This window comes from Chaetodon trifascialis, chromosome 13 (assembly GCF_039877785.1).
Source record: "Chaetodon trifascialis isolate fChaTrf1 chromosome 13, fChaTrf1.hap1, whole genome shotgun sequence".
NCBI lineage: Eukaryota > Metazoa > Chordata > Actinopteri > Chaetodontiformes > Chaetodontidae > Chaetodon > Chaetodon trifascialis.
This window is the reverse complement of record NC_092068.1, coordinates 23,730,001-23,745,190: the sequence shown is the minus strand read 5'-3', so window position 1 is coordinate 23,745,190 and position 15,190 is coordinate 23,730,001. Positions and strand designations below refer to the sequence as shown.

Below are 15,190 nucleotides of genomic sequence, written 5' to 3'. Positions count from 1 at the left end.
GCACATTTTCAAAGTGCCTTGCTTTGTGAGCTTTAGAGCCATCATCACTTTTTCAGATTATCTGATGGATTCTGAAAGAGTTTCATAAATGCAGGGGATGTAAGAACTCTGTCGCCGCATTGAGGAAATATAATGTTTTATTTAAGACATGAAAATCACCAAAAGTGGAGAGTGGATGTTTTTACTCGACAATGATGAAATGTGGAGAAATATAAGTGGAGACCAGCCTCACAGGTATAGCTCAGCTGCAGCATCTGAGAGGAGGGAGAGAGTGTTCTTCTTTCCCTCTCCCCATCCAGCCGGTGCAGGCAGGTGAATCGGCGAAGACTCCGTGACAAGCTTGTTTGTCAAACCATTCTTGAACCGAATCGCTGAGGTAGACTCCTGACTCGTCTGTCATGTCTGTGTGTCTGTCCTGTAGGTACATCAGTGATGCAGGTGACAGCTACAGATGCTGATGACCCCACCTACGGCAACAGTGCCAGGCTGGTGTACAGCATACTCCAAGGACAACCGTATTTCTCTGTGGAGCCTCAGACAGGTGAGGCTGAAAACACAACCCTGGCCCGACATCGACACCTCAACCAAATACAGGCTGACGGCGCAGATGCATCACGCAAAGACAAACACGACACACAGAATGGCTTAAAAGAGCTAATACATGCAAAACAGCAAGTACATGCTGATGTTAGCCAGATAGATATGTTATGCTTCTCCTAAAACCTTTGGATTCACCTTTAGTTTGTAACTCATCCAGGCGATATGGACAAACTCAACACAGATACTAAATTCTCACGCCTGATACTCTCACATCTTATTGCTGATATGTGATAATATTCAATCTTTTTTTCCCAACTGGCAAATTCAATTAATCAATTTTTCAGCTCAATCTTACCTGGTTAGCCTCCTTATTCAAGGGTGTAAAGGATACAACAAACTAATTTTAGTCCTCAAATCATCAGGTGTTACAGTCATTAGTCTTAAATATGTATCAAATACATATTAAATATAAATCAACATTGTGGACAAGAAGCCTTAACTGCTGTATCTATGAGGCACCTTATGGAAACTGCTTGTAGCTAGGACCGAACTGCAAACCTGTTTCTTTCTGCAATATTTTTTTACTGTTCACTTTTAATGTAGAGAGCTCAGAACTCACTGCTGCAGGGATCATGTAACAGCACGTCCTTTCCACTGAAATTGGTGAGGAAAAGAAGGCACTGCTGTAAAAGAGGTCCCCAGAGGACATTCAGCCTGGTCGCTGCGGAGCCGAGGCCTAATATTTGGGTTTGCATTAAAAGAAGAAATTGGATGCACGGAGAGAGGTTAGGGCAGACATGGAGCTATGCTGGGTCAGAGAGGGTGAAGAAGAACAGAAAAGGAGAGGTTAGGAGAGAGGAGTAGAGAGAAATTGGTTTAGAGTGAGTGAGTCCATGGAAAGAGAGTGGTTAGGGCACAGAGAGGGAGAGAGATTTGGGCAGAGTAAATCTGGCTAATCAAACCAGTGTTGGGTATTTGACTGGCTCAAGTCCATAGCTCACATTTCTAATTGGTTTGGAGATTATCAGCTTTTCATGCTGTCACACGCACACACATATGCACACACGCTGGGCATAATATGACAGTCGAAAGCCTCAACTCCCAGACACTGCAGCTAGACATGTGGTGAAAGAAAGAGGGATGGAAAGAGAGCAGCCGGTGATGAATTAAACAGATAGAAGAGATTACCAGGGCTTGAAATGGAGAAAAATAAGACTTCACACATGTTTAACTAGAGTTCTCATTAATGTGAACGATGAGTGATGATGTGTTTTCTTGCAAAATGAAAGATCTTGAAATAAATTGCACCCACTCTGAGGAAAGTTAATCACATTTTAAGTTTTCGCTTACCAAATGGGTCAACTTCTCAAGCGAGAGTCGTTCAAACATTAACTTGTGATTTTCAATTGCCATGAAATTCTCAAAATAACATTTTGGAATTACAGCATTTAGATGTAGGTGCATCGTGTATATAATTTGCATGCACTTGCATAGAAATACTTGGACACGAGGATGCAGACATCGACATAAACACACAGAGGATTCATTAATTTCCATCCGTGAGCTTCCAGTGATTCAGTTTTGGGTTTCTGTAAGCTGAGCATTCATTTGCCCTTTCAGGTATAATTCGCACTGCTTTGCCAAACATGGACCGTGAGGCACGCCAGGAGTATGACGTCGTCATCCAGGCTAAAGACATGGGTGGTCACATGGGTGGGCTGTCGGGGACCACTGAGGTTAAAATCACCCTCACAGATGTTAATGACAATCCTCCAAAGTTCCCACAGAGTGAGTACAAACTGCTTCTCTATCTATTTATCTTTGTTTGTGTCTACATTATCGACTGTGTGTATTTTCTTCTCGTGACATTTCCTTCATGGGGGTGAAAGCGTCATATATTTTACCAAATGACGCATCAGCCCTCCATTTCTGCAGCTTGCTATCCTTTTGTGTACCGAACATCTGTGCATGTGGATTCTGCCAATCCACATACATGGGTGTGCACACCATTTTACATGTACTGTAAGCATGTGTGTGTGCATACAACCCAGAAAACATGCAGCTAGCTGGCAGTATAGAAACGAGGGAAGCCGCTGTCGGAGGCAGAAAAGATAACTTAAGAAATCAATTATTGAAGGTTCTTCACTGGCCCCCTGCAATGTCCTCAGGCAAATGCGTATGTGTGTGTTTGTGCGTGTACTTGCTACATAGTGAGGACAAGTTTTTTGAGGACATTTTTGACAGTGAGGACAATTTGGCCGGTCTCCGAAAGTTCAAAGGTCTGTTTGAAAGATCAGACTTGGTTTTAAGGGCTTGGTTCCAATTAGGTTTAAGTTAGGTGAAATAGTTAAGTGAAATATTTAGCCTTGGTTTGTAAAAGTTCCAACTGGAGGTACAATACACCTTTCTGGGGGTATTGCAATTAAATAAACAAAATGGCCCTTTTCTGATTGGACTGTCTGACTTTAGGAAACAGCCAACAGGAGATGAGACAACCCCTTTTAATGTTTATTAAAAATATGGTGTCACCAAATCTGGAATGAAGACAAGAGGCAGCAGATGTTGTCTGTTGACACCATTTAATGCTGATGTTTCAAAATGATGTAAATGGTTTGAAAAGCCTGTGACTATACCTGGAAAGCTGAAGCTCAACCGAAGATTCAGCCGTTCTGGAACAATCTCAACCTCAGCAGTGATTTGCACCCCTTTTTTTCCAATCAGTCTCCAGTCTACCTGCATGTCCAACGCTGTCTATCTTCTCTTTTGCCCTGTCTTTCAGTTTCTTTCGGCCTCTCTCTCTCTCTCTCTCATTTTTTATCCTCTATTTTTCTTCTCTCCATGTTCCCTCCTCCCTCCCCTCCTGGAGCTCTGAGCAGAGCGACTCCTGGCAGAGATTCAGCAGAGTAGCTGGAGGAATGGATGGAGAAAAGAAGAGACGAGGGCTCAGGATTTACCCCGCGGAGAAGCTGAATAGGCGAGAAAAGACAGAGACACGAGCAGAACCAGTGAGGGAGGGAATGTAAAAGACAGAGAGACGCAGAGAGAGAGAAAGAGACTGTCAGAGCCATCACTCCAGTTCCTGCATATTCCAACAAGCTGACTGCGTTTCAGTGTCTTTCAATGCAAAAATACGATTCTGTAGGTCACAACAAACAACATTTGGAGAGGATTTTGAGAGCGCTTACCTTTACAAAGATAATAATGTTGAGTTCACCATCAGAAGGTGTTAATCTAACCATATATTTATTACTAAGTCTAAATTAGTGGTAGGTTTGTATTGGACTGCAGTTAATGTAAGAAAACGTTTAACTGGCTGCAGATGTTCAGCACCACTTCACCACTTCTACCCTTTAAAACCAGTGAGCTTACCAGCAACAAACTGGGTGTTTTACAATATAGACCATAAACATTTTGCTCTGCTGACCACAAAAATGTTAGAGAAGAAGGATCAAATCACTGACACATTCACATTCAAGCGCTGTTTGTTATGTTGCTCTGGTTAAGATAATTATAATGGTAATCTTACACAACAATGTGTGAAATGTGGTGGTTGTGAGGCATCAGTAAGGATGGATTCTCCAACCACAGGCCACTCTTCTGTTCCCATATCCAGAGTGGATATAAAACACTCTTAAAATCAGATAACAGGGACAAAATGCAGGCTTTATAACCAAACATTATCAGTCCTAACAGTTTACAAAGTACCTCCTCGCACTGCCTCTAAATATCAGGTGTGCGTCACTGGCAGTTTACATCTGTGATACAAGACAACCCATCAAATCACAATATGTTGTGGTAGTGGGTACCCTTGTCTAAAAAACAGCGGAAGGACTACAAACACCTGCAAGAAAAGTCTCCCAGATGGTGTGAATGAGGACAGTGATTACTTATTTAGTAGTTGGGCAGAGTGAGAGAGAGCAGAGAGAGAGAGAGAGAAAACGGGAAATAAGATAAGCAAGTCAAGAAAGAGAAACAAAGTCAAAGCAAGAGGCAGAAAAAAGACCAAAATAAAACAGATACAAAGAGAGAAAACACAGCGAAGGAGATAAAACCAGACAGAAAAAGATATAGGGCACAGCATGACTGCCTCTCATGTGTTCCAGCAGCTTTTCAGTTTTCATTCAAGCTGTTATATTTCTTCTTTCACTCCAAGGCTTGATCTCTCTGTCTTCCTCTGTTTCTCACAGACTTTCTGTCCCTGTAATTCTCTCCTTTTCACCTCGTTATCAAGCATCTTTCCTTTGCCACCACGAAAATCCATCACAGCACAGACAGGAGGAGCAGAAAAAACAAAGGCAAATAAAAAGTGATTGTTCTTCAACGCTCTCTGACTTCAGTGTTTATTAGCCTGACTTGACAGAGACGGTTTTGTTAAATACTGCTAATACATGTTGGCCACCGACCTGCATGGCGAGCTCTCTCATTCTTGTTTAAACATGAACGATGCGAAACACGGCAGATATTAAAAGCCATTTAAAGCTGTGAAAGATAATCTTCTGGTTGACATCTGCAGGATTCTATTTGCATATATTTTACCCCCCGTGTCTTCGGAATTGTTAGTGCAGAGCCAAAAAACAAACCAGGCTATATAAAAAATCCCTCCCAAAATGTTTACCATTCGAAAAGCTGTTTCTGTGTAACTGCAAATTTTATTTGAAGTCCCAGAACTACAAGTAATACTGCTAAAACTGAGACAGCAATGCATCACTGTCCCAACAGTAAAACTAGCAGTGATGACAGCAGATCTCAGTTTTGTCTTGAAAAGTAATAGCACGTACCTCTTTTCACAGCAAGTGGAGAGGATTTGCTGCAATCAGCATTTTAACCACGCTATTTATAGATTCGAGAGACTTTCCCATATTAAATCATGAGAACGTGAGCAGAATGTGCTATAAACAGAACTGTGCCACGTATATCTGGGCATTTAAACGTACAGTACATTTTGAGTGCAATGAAACGTCTCACCAGTGAGAGAGCTAAAGCATGCAAAGCTTCACGGGATCGTGTTTAAACTGCCGATATGGAAGTGGAGATACAAAAGTTTTAATAAAGATATGCTCATCATGCTCTCCGAGAATATTCTTTGTGAGTATGATCAAAATAATTTCCTTCAAGAATCAGCTTAGTGGCGTCCACACCCACCGCTGTCAAATTAACACACACCACAGACGCACATCAGATCTGTGCATAAACAGCTCTTCAGTCAACACTTGCCCAATCCAAACACTCATCCATTCAATAAATAACTAAAGACATAAATCACTTTTCAGTTTGTGTTGGGGGAGGGACAAAAACAGGTCACGCATCTGCCAATTCTAATTACTAATACATTCACCACATTCAATATAAAATGCATCCACAATATTGTTGACATGCTGACAGATCAAAGGCCCCAGTATGAGGAGCAATAAATTAAAAAGTAATATAAGGCATTATTGTTGTAATTCCAGTATCCCATTAAAATTAGTGATCTAAGAGATTGTGGTCGCTATGAGTTGTATTTATGAGGCTCTTTATTGGTGTTTACATCAAATCTTTGCTGGTTTTATGAGCTTCTCCTTCCAAGATCGGACATCTGTGTGAATACAAACAGTGCAATCATTTATGTGAGAGTAATGAAAGCAACTAATGACTTTCTCATGTTCTCATACTCACTTTCTCAAAGACGAACTGGTAAAAAAGAACATTGGTTTGACAAAAGAAAGCAAGCACAGGTGATTTACCAGTGCGTGACTTTGTTGAATCTGTGGAAGTAAAGACCTTCCACTTGAATGTAAATGTACATTTCCTGTATGGGCTGTGCTTCACTTTAACCTGCAGCCAGGTATACCAGGCCGCCTGTGCGTTCTGTCAAACAACGTTTAACTCAGCTGCCAGAAGCCACTGAAGTTAAGCTACTTAGGAAACGCAAGAATAGAACGACAGGAGAAGAGAGGAAGGAAAAGGGCAAAGGGAGGGCAGGGATGAAATGAGCTTTTAGCCAGAACTGGCAGAAAGAAGAGAGAGAGAGAAGAAGGAGGGGGAGGAGGAGAGATAGACATGAGAGAAAAAGGGCGGAGAGAGGGAGGAGAGGTGAGGATGAATGGTGAGATTTAAAAGGATGGGGTGGAAACGGGAGAAGCACATGAGAGATGGAGAGGGAGGGAAAGGCCAAAAGAGAGTCAAACAGTATGGAGAGCAGTTTAAAAATCAGGGACAGAGATGAAGAGGAAAGATGGAGAGGAGGGATTTGGTCGAAAGATGTGGGAAAAGGTGGAGGGCTGGAGGGATTTGGGCTGGACAGATCAAGAATCGCTCTCCGTTTCCACTCTCAGACGCCACATGGCCAAATGAATTTCATGATTCACAGAGCTGCTACACCTGGACGAGCAGGATAAACATGCTAATAATGTACAGCCCGTAAAATGATGAGTCCACTCTGTGCTCAGCACCCGAACCATTGAGGAGGAGGAGGAGGAGGAGGAGGAGGAGGAGGAGGAGGAGGAGGAGGAGGAGGAGGAGGCGAGGAAGGAGGGGACAAAAAAGAATGGGAAGAAGATGGAGGAGGAGGAGGCAAGGAGGAAATGACAGATTTGGGAACAGAGTAGAAATAGGATGATGGACAGAGGTGAGAGCAGAGGGAAGAATCGTGATGAAATGAGCAGAGGGAGAAGACAGATGACGAGAAGTGGGGAGAAAAGGTTTGGGGAGGAGCGAGGTGATAGGTAGAAAGAGTACCTGAGAGAGGGAAAAGGATAAAAGAGGAGAGAGGGGAGACATATGGTCCTACTGCTCTCATTCTGCAAGCCAGGTGTAGACTCCCTCAGACACACACACCTGACACTGCAGGGGATATTAATATCCGTTGGGCCATATGAATATCTTCTGGGCGATACGAGACAGATGGTATGGTTCATGTTAATCACCTCTGCCCTCCAAAACTGACCCTGCTTCAGATAATAAACACAGGGGAAAGCAGCCAGGAGGAGTCGAAAACAAAAGCAAGCCGTGACCACGAGTTGACACAAACATCACCATCCAGCCAAGCAGAGCCAAGTACATTTTCTGCCTTCATTTCTCTCCCAGGTGTATATCCAATGTCTGTCTCAGAGGATAAAGTACCAGGAGAGGAGGTGGGCCGTCTTAAAGCCAAAGACCCTGACCTCGGAGACAACGGGCTGGTGAACTACCGCATAATCGAGGGTGATGGAATGAACATGTTTGAACTGAGCACCGACTCCGAGACCAGAGAGGCTGTTATTAAACTGAAGAAGGTAAGGAATGAACGAAAGAGGCTTCATGAACCTGAAGTTGTGAACATGACTGTTGCTGTGCTAAACTTGTTAAACAGCTGATTATTCACACACCCAGCACAAATACAGAAACACATTTTATTTGGAGTCATGCTTCTGGCCACCATGCAAACATAAAGTCTATTACTCACTCTTACTACCTCAGTTTTTGGTCTTCACAAATTTCTGAGGGAAATATCTGACTTGTTAACAGCTAAATGCTCCTTTTTGTTCACAAACTAGTGGCTAACTATGGCTGTCTGCCATAGAAGGACTGAGAAATTGATGAATTTGGGACAACAGGACAAATGTAGTCCAAGCTAGTTAAAGGATGCATTAGTACCTATTGTGCATGGGGATGGATTAACAGTAAGTTTTTCCACATAAAAATCTGAATGCTGTAGCGCTGACAGGAAAAAGACGAGATTTAATGATTAATTTAGGGCAAAACTTCATGAGGACAACTGCTGGAAAGGGGAGAGAGTAACAGCAGAGATGGCTGCTGTTGTTCCTCTGGTCATGAAAATCCAGCACAAAGAAAATTCCACTGGTTAAGATAACACTTTATTGAGCCCAGAGGAGAAACTCACAATTGTTGTGGAAGTTTCTGGTAAAGAATGCTGGTCAAAGGCATTATGCGCTGATAGTGGCTGCTCCAACAGCGAGCTCTTGTGGAAACGAATGCGTCATCAACCATTTTTTCAATTTAGCGGCACAGAAATGCAGTCGAGGCTGCACTTTTCCTTCAGACAAAGCAGTTTAGTGTGAGCCTCGGCCAGCCCACGTTTCAGTGTGCGTCCATATTTGTGTGTTAATGTTGTGTGTTATGAAAAAAAAAGAAGGGAAGAAAAGGAGGATTGTCAAAAGAAAAAAAATGAGAAGCACTGAGGAAGGTGGGTGGAAGCAAAGCGAGGTGGTGCTGTGTTCCCTTCCCTGACGACCCTCACAGTTTCTTATTATGTTTGATCTGAACACTGACTGCCATGGTCGTGTGTGTGTGTGTGTGTGTGTGTGTGTGTGTGTGTGTGTGTGTGTGTGTGTGTGTGTGTGTGTGTGTGTGTGTGTCAGTGAGAGTGCATTAACTTTCATGCTTCCCTAGGCCAGAGAGCTCATCTTCTGCACTGTGACTGTAACCCACACGTGCACACAGACACGCACACACCCTATAACTATAGCTTTCAGTGATCCAGCTCAGCACACACAATTACTTTTTCTCACTCCTTCTGTCTCTCCCTCTCTCTGTGACTCTAATACGCGCACACACACACACACACACACAGCCTCTTATACTCTCAAATACACACATTCAGTGCCTCCATCTCAAACACAGTTCTCTGTCAAATACATAGAAATTCACTCACTTTTTTTCTCTCTGTGACACACACACACACACACACACACACACACACACACACACACTATTGTACTGTATGTAGCTGCAGGTCAGGATTATGAGTTGAATCTTCCAGTGAGCTGTGGTAGCCTGCTTTTCCCCGCCGGGCTGTCCAACCTCTGAGTCTCTCAGTAAAAAAATAATGAAACGTACACCAAAATCAGTCTTTGAAAAGACTCTTTTTCCTTATCTTTTGGGTGGATATCTTCGAAATTAAAGGAAGAGATTTTGTAAGGCATTTTAGGTTTGTTAGACATTCAGCCCGCAGAGGCACTTCTTTTTTATTTCCATCAAAGTTCCAAACCATGTCCTTATTTGGCGAAAGGCTTGGCGTTCAAATGTGTAATTACATGTGCTTTAAAGTATGATGGCATTCGTGGCAAGCTATATTTCCTGTCCAGACAGCGATGACGTTGCTCAAAAGAACAGCCAGCCTTAACCCACGGCTCGTTTTTACTGATGCTGTGGGAAAATCTCTGTCTGAATCAATCGATACAAGTCTGTTTCATGCTGTTTCTCACAACGGGCTGCATGAGAGATTCCTTTGGAGCTCAGTGCTTGAGAATGGCATTAAGGCAGTCTGGGTTAGAGGCCCTCTTCCCACTGGTGTCACCAGGACTGAGAAATGACTGAATGATAATAATACCTCCTGTCCTCTTTCAGCAAACACTGTTTGGGTGCCTTGGAGCAAAGCAGTTAACCAAGACCAGGCCTTAGCTAACAGCAGAAAACTGTGTGGTTGTACTGGGCAGCAGAATTTGGAAATGTGACCAGATTTGAGTAGAAACTGAAATGCAGATGAAAGCACACAGGAATACTTCAAATGTGTAGTTTTCAAAGGAGGATCCCTCAAAGAAGGAGGTACAAATTGCAGACTAAATGTGGTGCTGATGAGCTCAATGGGACAGCTCAATCAGAGCGAGCAGCTGATTATGCATGAATGATACACACAGACGTCATGTGTGCATGTGTTGCTTGAGAGGTATTGAATGTGTGGACCATTGACCTCATTGTAAAAGAGTGAGGCACAACACACACAGTCATACACACAAAATAACTGAATGAAGCCACATACACATGCACTCAGCTCCACTTTACAGGAAGCCATGGTCTCCTGCATTTTTCACTAAAATGTGACGCAGGACAAAATTATACTTTGATGCTGATTTGAAGAAAAAGGGATTTGTGCAAGTGCATGTAAGTGTGTGTCAGGCCACTGACTCATGCCAGGAGCTATCACACAACAATCCCTCTTCACGGATCCCTGTGTCTCTTGGAATAATAGCTTAATGGCCTCATGCTGATTTGAAGTGTGTGCCTGTATATGTGTGCGTGTGTGGACAATGAGAGATGCAACCTCACTTGTGCTCCTCTCAATCTGATTATGGTATCTTGTCTCAGATGTGTGCGTGTATGTACGTGTGTGTGAGCATGCGTGTGTTTATTGTGTCTTGATGCCTCTCGGGGGAAATCAACACCTTTTGCCCCCTGAAGGCAGTGCCACACAAAATTAAAGGCCAAACACGCACACTCACACGATGCATACACAAGCACAAGAACGCATGTACACACTCGCATCTAAACACACTTTCAAATCAGCATCGGGAGTAGCCTCCTCTAATCTCTATTCTCTCACTCCCCTTCTCTCTCACTCACACACACACACACACACACACACACACACACACACACACACACACACACACACACACACACACACACACACACACACACACACACACACACACACACACACACAGGGATGAGCTTTAATCAGCTATTCTCTTTCAACTGTGTCCTGACGAACGCAGTCCACAGAATATTAAGGAGCTGTGTGTGTATGCGTGTGTGTGTGTGTGTGTGTGTGTGTGTGTGTGTGTGTGTGCTTGAGAGAGAGCGAGAGAGAGGGAAGGCATTATTGTGAATATTATTATCTCACACTGATTACACAAAGAGGCAGAGAATGAAGAGAGAGCAGATCTATAGACTGGAAGATGAGGGGACAGAGAAAGAGATAGAGAGGGCAAAGGAGAGAGAGGGAGCATGACGGAAAAAAGGGAAAATGAAAGAGCTGAGTCGCGTCGATCCTGTTGGCACGGTACCTGTCATCAACACGTTAAACACCCGCACCGACACCATTCAGGTGCTGCTGCGACTGGATGAGCGTGGAACAATCCATTGAGAGGAAACTTGCCGCCTGCATTGAGTCGTCTGGCAGCCGCATCACATGAAAACAGTTGTGAATCTGAGCCACGGCGAGCTGCGTTCAGAGGTGCCATGTTTGATCACTCACAACAAAAGGACAGTAATGAACAATAATATGGTGTTCTTGCCCCAGCAGGGTTGCTTCGATATACAGGGAAAGATAAGACACTCCCACCATGCAAAACCTGATCAATTAGCAGCTTCCATCTATAATACTTGGTATTGGAAGTCTTGGTAACCATCCTAATCAGTGGCAAAACCTTCATAAATCTATACCAGCTTCTCTGTGAGTTTACAGCACTTCACACAGAGCTTACGAGCCTTCCCTCCTCTCACTGGGATTTCATTAAGTGATGGTAGCGTGGCGATGAAAAGATCAAGCTTGCTCTTGGGACTCTGCCAGTTCAACATCCCCACGCTGGCTGGAAAAATTGTGGTGGGGAGAGGGGTTATTATCTGGGTTTATAATACAGCATTGATACCCAAAAGAATATGTATATCTTTTTCTTTTTGTGATTGTGGCTACGGCAGAGCTGTGGATGAGTACAAGTTATAGCCAAGAGCTGCTGGCAACGGACGAGTCCTCATAATCATAGCAGAGAGCATCTCTGGGGTATTGCAGCTTTTATACAAAGGCTGCCAACACATTTGTTGACTTAAAAGTCCCTGCAGTAGCATTCAGTCAGAAAATAAGAATAAAAGTCAGGAGAAAGAGGAAGATTCGTTGGACGTATGCACTGTTTAGCCGACAGCCATCGCTTTCTAACTGCTGCGCCACTTTTCATGAAGGCGCGTGATGTTTTTCAGTTTGGTTTTTCAGATCTCAAAGCTCACACCCAGTTCAATATCGCAGCCATTAAAAGTCAATGGGTTTTCTTCCAATATAGACTAAGTGAATTGAAGCTGGGTTCAATATGAGTGAATTGAATCCTGTCATATTGAAAAGCCATCCTAGGGATTTTAAATGTATTAATTTTATCTGTCTCGATTAGAAAGGTGTAATAAATTAAAAAAATTATGCCTGGAAAAAGAGAAAAAACTGTGGAACTGTCAGCAGGCTCATCGCCTGGGACTTCAATTTCATCTCCCACCTTTTGACCCAAAAGACTTCCTGCTCCTTATCGTGTGCCGTCCCAAACTCCCAAACCTAATCCCAGCTCATTAAAAACAGACCAGTATTGTTTTCTGTCTGATGATGAAAACAGCCCAACAAAAACAACCAAATGATTCATTCAAGACTCACTGTGGCTGCAAAGGACTCATATCATATCATGGAATATCACTCAATAAAGGTAAAAGTCAGCATTTGGGTTACTCCTGGTTGTGCTGCTGTGTAATAGTAATGACAGCAGTTGGACTCTCACTTTCAACACAAGTGAAAAGAAGCCTGTCATCATTCATGCAGCAACAGCTCCCCCTACCAGAAGACAAGGATGCAGCACTGGGCACCTCCTCAAAGCCAGCGTCTGCAGTGGATACACAGAGCATTCATGCAGCATTTAAATGTCATTACATTGAAAAAGGACAACACGCCGTTTGAATGTGTGTTTGCAGTGAATGTTTGATAAAACACGGATACACTTTGATTTGAGATGAACTGATTAAATGACCTGCCTGTACTTTTTCTCTCTCTCTTTCAGCCAGTGGACTTTGAGACTAAAAGGTCATACACCTTGAAGGTGGAGGGCTCCAACACTTACGTTGACCCTCAGTTCCTCGCTTGGGGGCCTTATAAGGACGAAGCCACAATAAAGGTATAAATGTCAAATATGTTTGTAAAACTGTGTGTGTTAATGAGGAACAGAGCTTGCATGTGTTTGTGTGTGTGAGGAGATAAATACCACAGCAGCCTTTTCACAGTTCAGTGTGTTTGTGTGCCTATAGATATCAGTGGAGGATGCAGATGAGCCTCCTGTGTTCGTAGCTCCCAGTTACACTTTTGAGGTAGAGGAGAATGCGCCTGAAGGCACCCTGGTGGGACGAGTCCACGCCAAGGACACTGACGTTGCCAACAACCCTGTCAGGTAAGACAAACAAGAGACACACTGTGCGCACGCACGCACGCACACACGCACGCACGCACGCACACACGCACACATTTACCAAGTCAGGCTTGGAGCTGTGGGAGAATCTGAATTTTCACAGCAGTATAAATTCTCATGGATCAGTGCCAAAAAAAAAAAAAAAAAAAATATCTAATAGTGTTCAGCTACACTGAACAAACAATATGACTCAAAGAAGTCTGGCTTTATATTCATATTTTGGGGCAGAAAACACAGATTACATATGCAGAAGATTTCAACAGAATAGGGAAGCAAAGCAGGATTACAAAAGCACTGGTTGGGTGTTTCAACATATTTTTCTCTTCAGTGTAGACTCAGAGTAGCAGGTATAAAACATAAATACATGCCAAATTATCTCCCCAGAAACATAACTGAAAGCTCAACGTGCCCGTCTTTAAGGCTGCGAGGATCACTCCATCTTGCAGCTGCAATTTGTTTTAATGGACATCGATTCAGTTTTATTTTGGAAAATGATCTAATGTCTCAGAAAACAAGCTATAAATATGCTGTAATGCACATTCATTTTCTATGAATTTAATTTTCTTTGACTTGCTAAATCCGAATGTGTAATAATCATGTATGTGTGTTAATTCTCTGTCAAGGTACATGATCCCTCGGTACACAGATGTAGAGCAGTTCTTCAGCATCAACTCAGAAGACGGCATGATTACCACGACAAGACCGCTGGACAGAGAAGCACAGGCCTGGCATAATATATCTGTGTCGGCCACAGAGATTGGTACGTATTCACACTCATACAGACACACATCAAAATCTAGAAACATTTTCAGAGACTTGGGACTAAATCTGATGTGTGTGGGCCATCACGGTGTGAGCTAAAAAAGTACTCGACTGTGACTCAGTACGGTTTTACCTCCACACTCGTACCTATTACTTTTGAATGTGAAGTGACAGAGTGGCGATGAGACTGTCAGCACTAATTTACTGATATTTTTAGCCATTTCAGGAGAACGGTTAGTTAAAGAGCTGCAGTCTGCCTGTGTTTGATGTCGGCTCCCGTGTGACTTGCACCACTGAACATACTAAACAGTATACTCATAAACATAGGATGTGGAGACAAAGTCAGAGATGAACTAACAGATGGAAAAATCCCAGATTGCCACCAGGCTGTACATTTGCTGGCATCCAGAGCTCAACCTGTCATTCTGCGGTGCTGGATACACTCCATGACATCTTATGTACAAAATCTCAGTGGATTCAAGATGTTGTCTTTATTTTTTTCCCCCTCTGGGTGGGACTGAAGTTAGTAAAGTGTTTGCCATGAATGTCAGTGAAGAACTGTCGAGATCTTGGTAAACTAATTATACATTCAGCTTCAGGGAGGAGAGACTGGCTCTATCCTGATCCACAGTGGTCTTTGCTTTGTTGAGTGTATCCAGCTGTTAGCGTTCAGTGTTTGGTGTCAACAATTAGGACACGTAACTGTTGCATTCTCATGCAGGAATCTTCTGCTGTTTCCATGTTACATTTTGGTCAGAAATCAATGACAAACCTGGCTCTGCTGTGCTTTACTGGTGATTGATAGCTGTGGACATTATCTGAGACTTGGCTCATAAATTGGCCAAATCTGCACCAACTATGTTTTAAACTTAAACTGTTTAAGACAAAAAAAAAAGAAAAAAAAGTTAAGTCTGAGTACAAACAGCTGTTGACACACTGCTTCAGTTTTAACTGTAAATAGATTTCAACTGATCAGT

At 43.0% G+C, this 15,190-nt stretch overlaps 1 protein-coding gene across 1 annotated transcript in view; it reads left to right on the top strand.

Moving 5' to 3' along the window:
- cdh11 (cadherin 11, type 2, OB-cadherin (osteoblast)) overlaps nt 1-15,190 on the top strand; it is an 84,887-nt gene that overhangs the window by 62,110 nt on the left and 7,587 nt on the right. The window contains exons 6-11 of the mRNA XM_070977461.1: nt 422-541; nt 2,161-2,328; nt 7,606-7,793; nt 13,050-13,163; nt 13,294-13,433; nt 14,075-14,211. Coding sequence (XP_070833562.1) covers nt 422-541; nt 2,161-2,328; nt 7,606-7,793; nt 13,050-13,163; nt 13,294-13,433; nt 14,075-14,211 — 867 coding nt within the window. The remainder of the gene's footprint in view (nt 1-421; nt 542-2,160; nt 2,329-7,605; nt 7,794-13,049; nt 13,164-13,293; nt 13,434-14,074; nt 14,212-15,190) is intronic.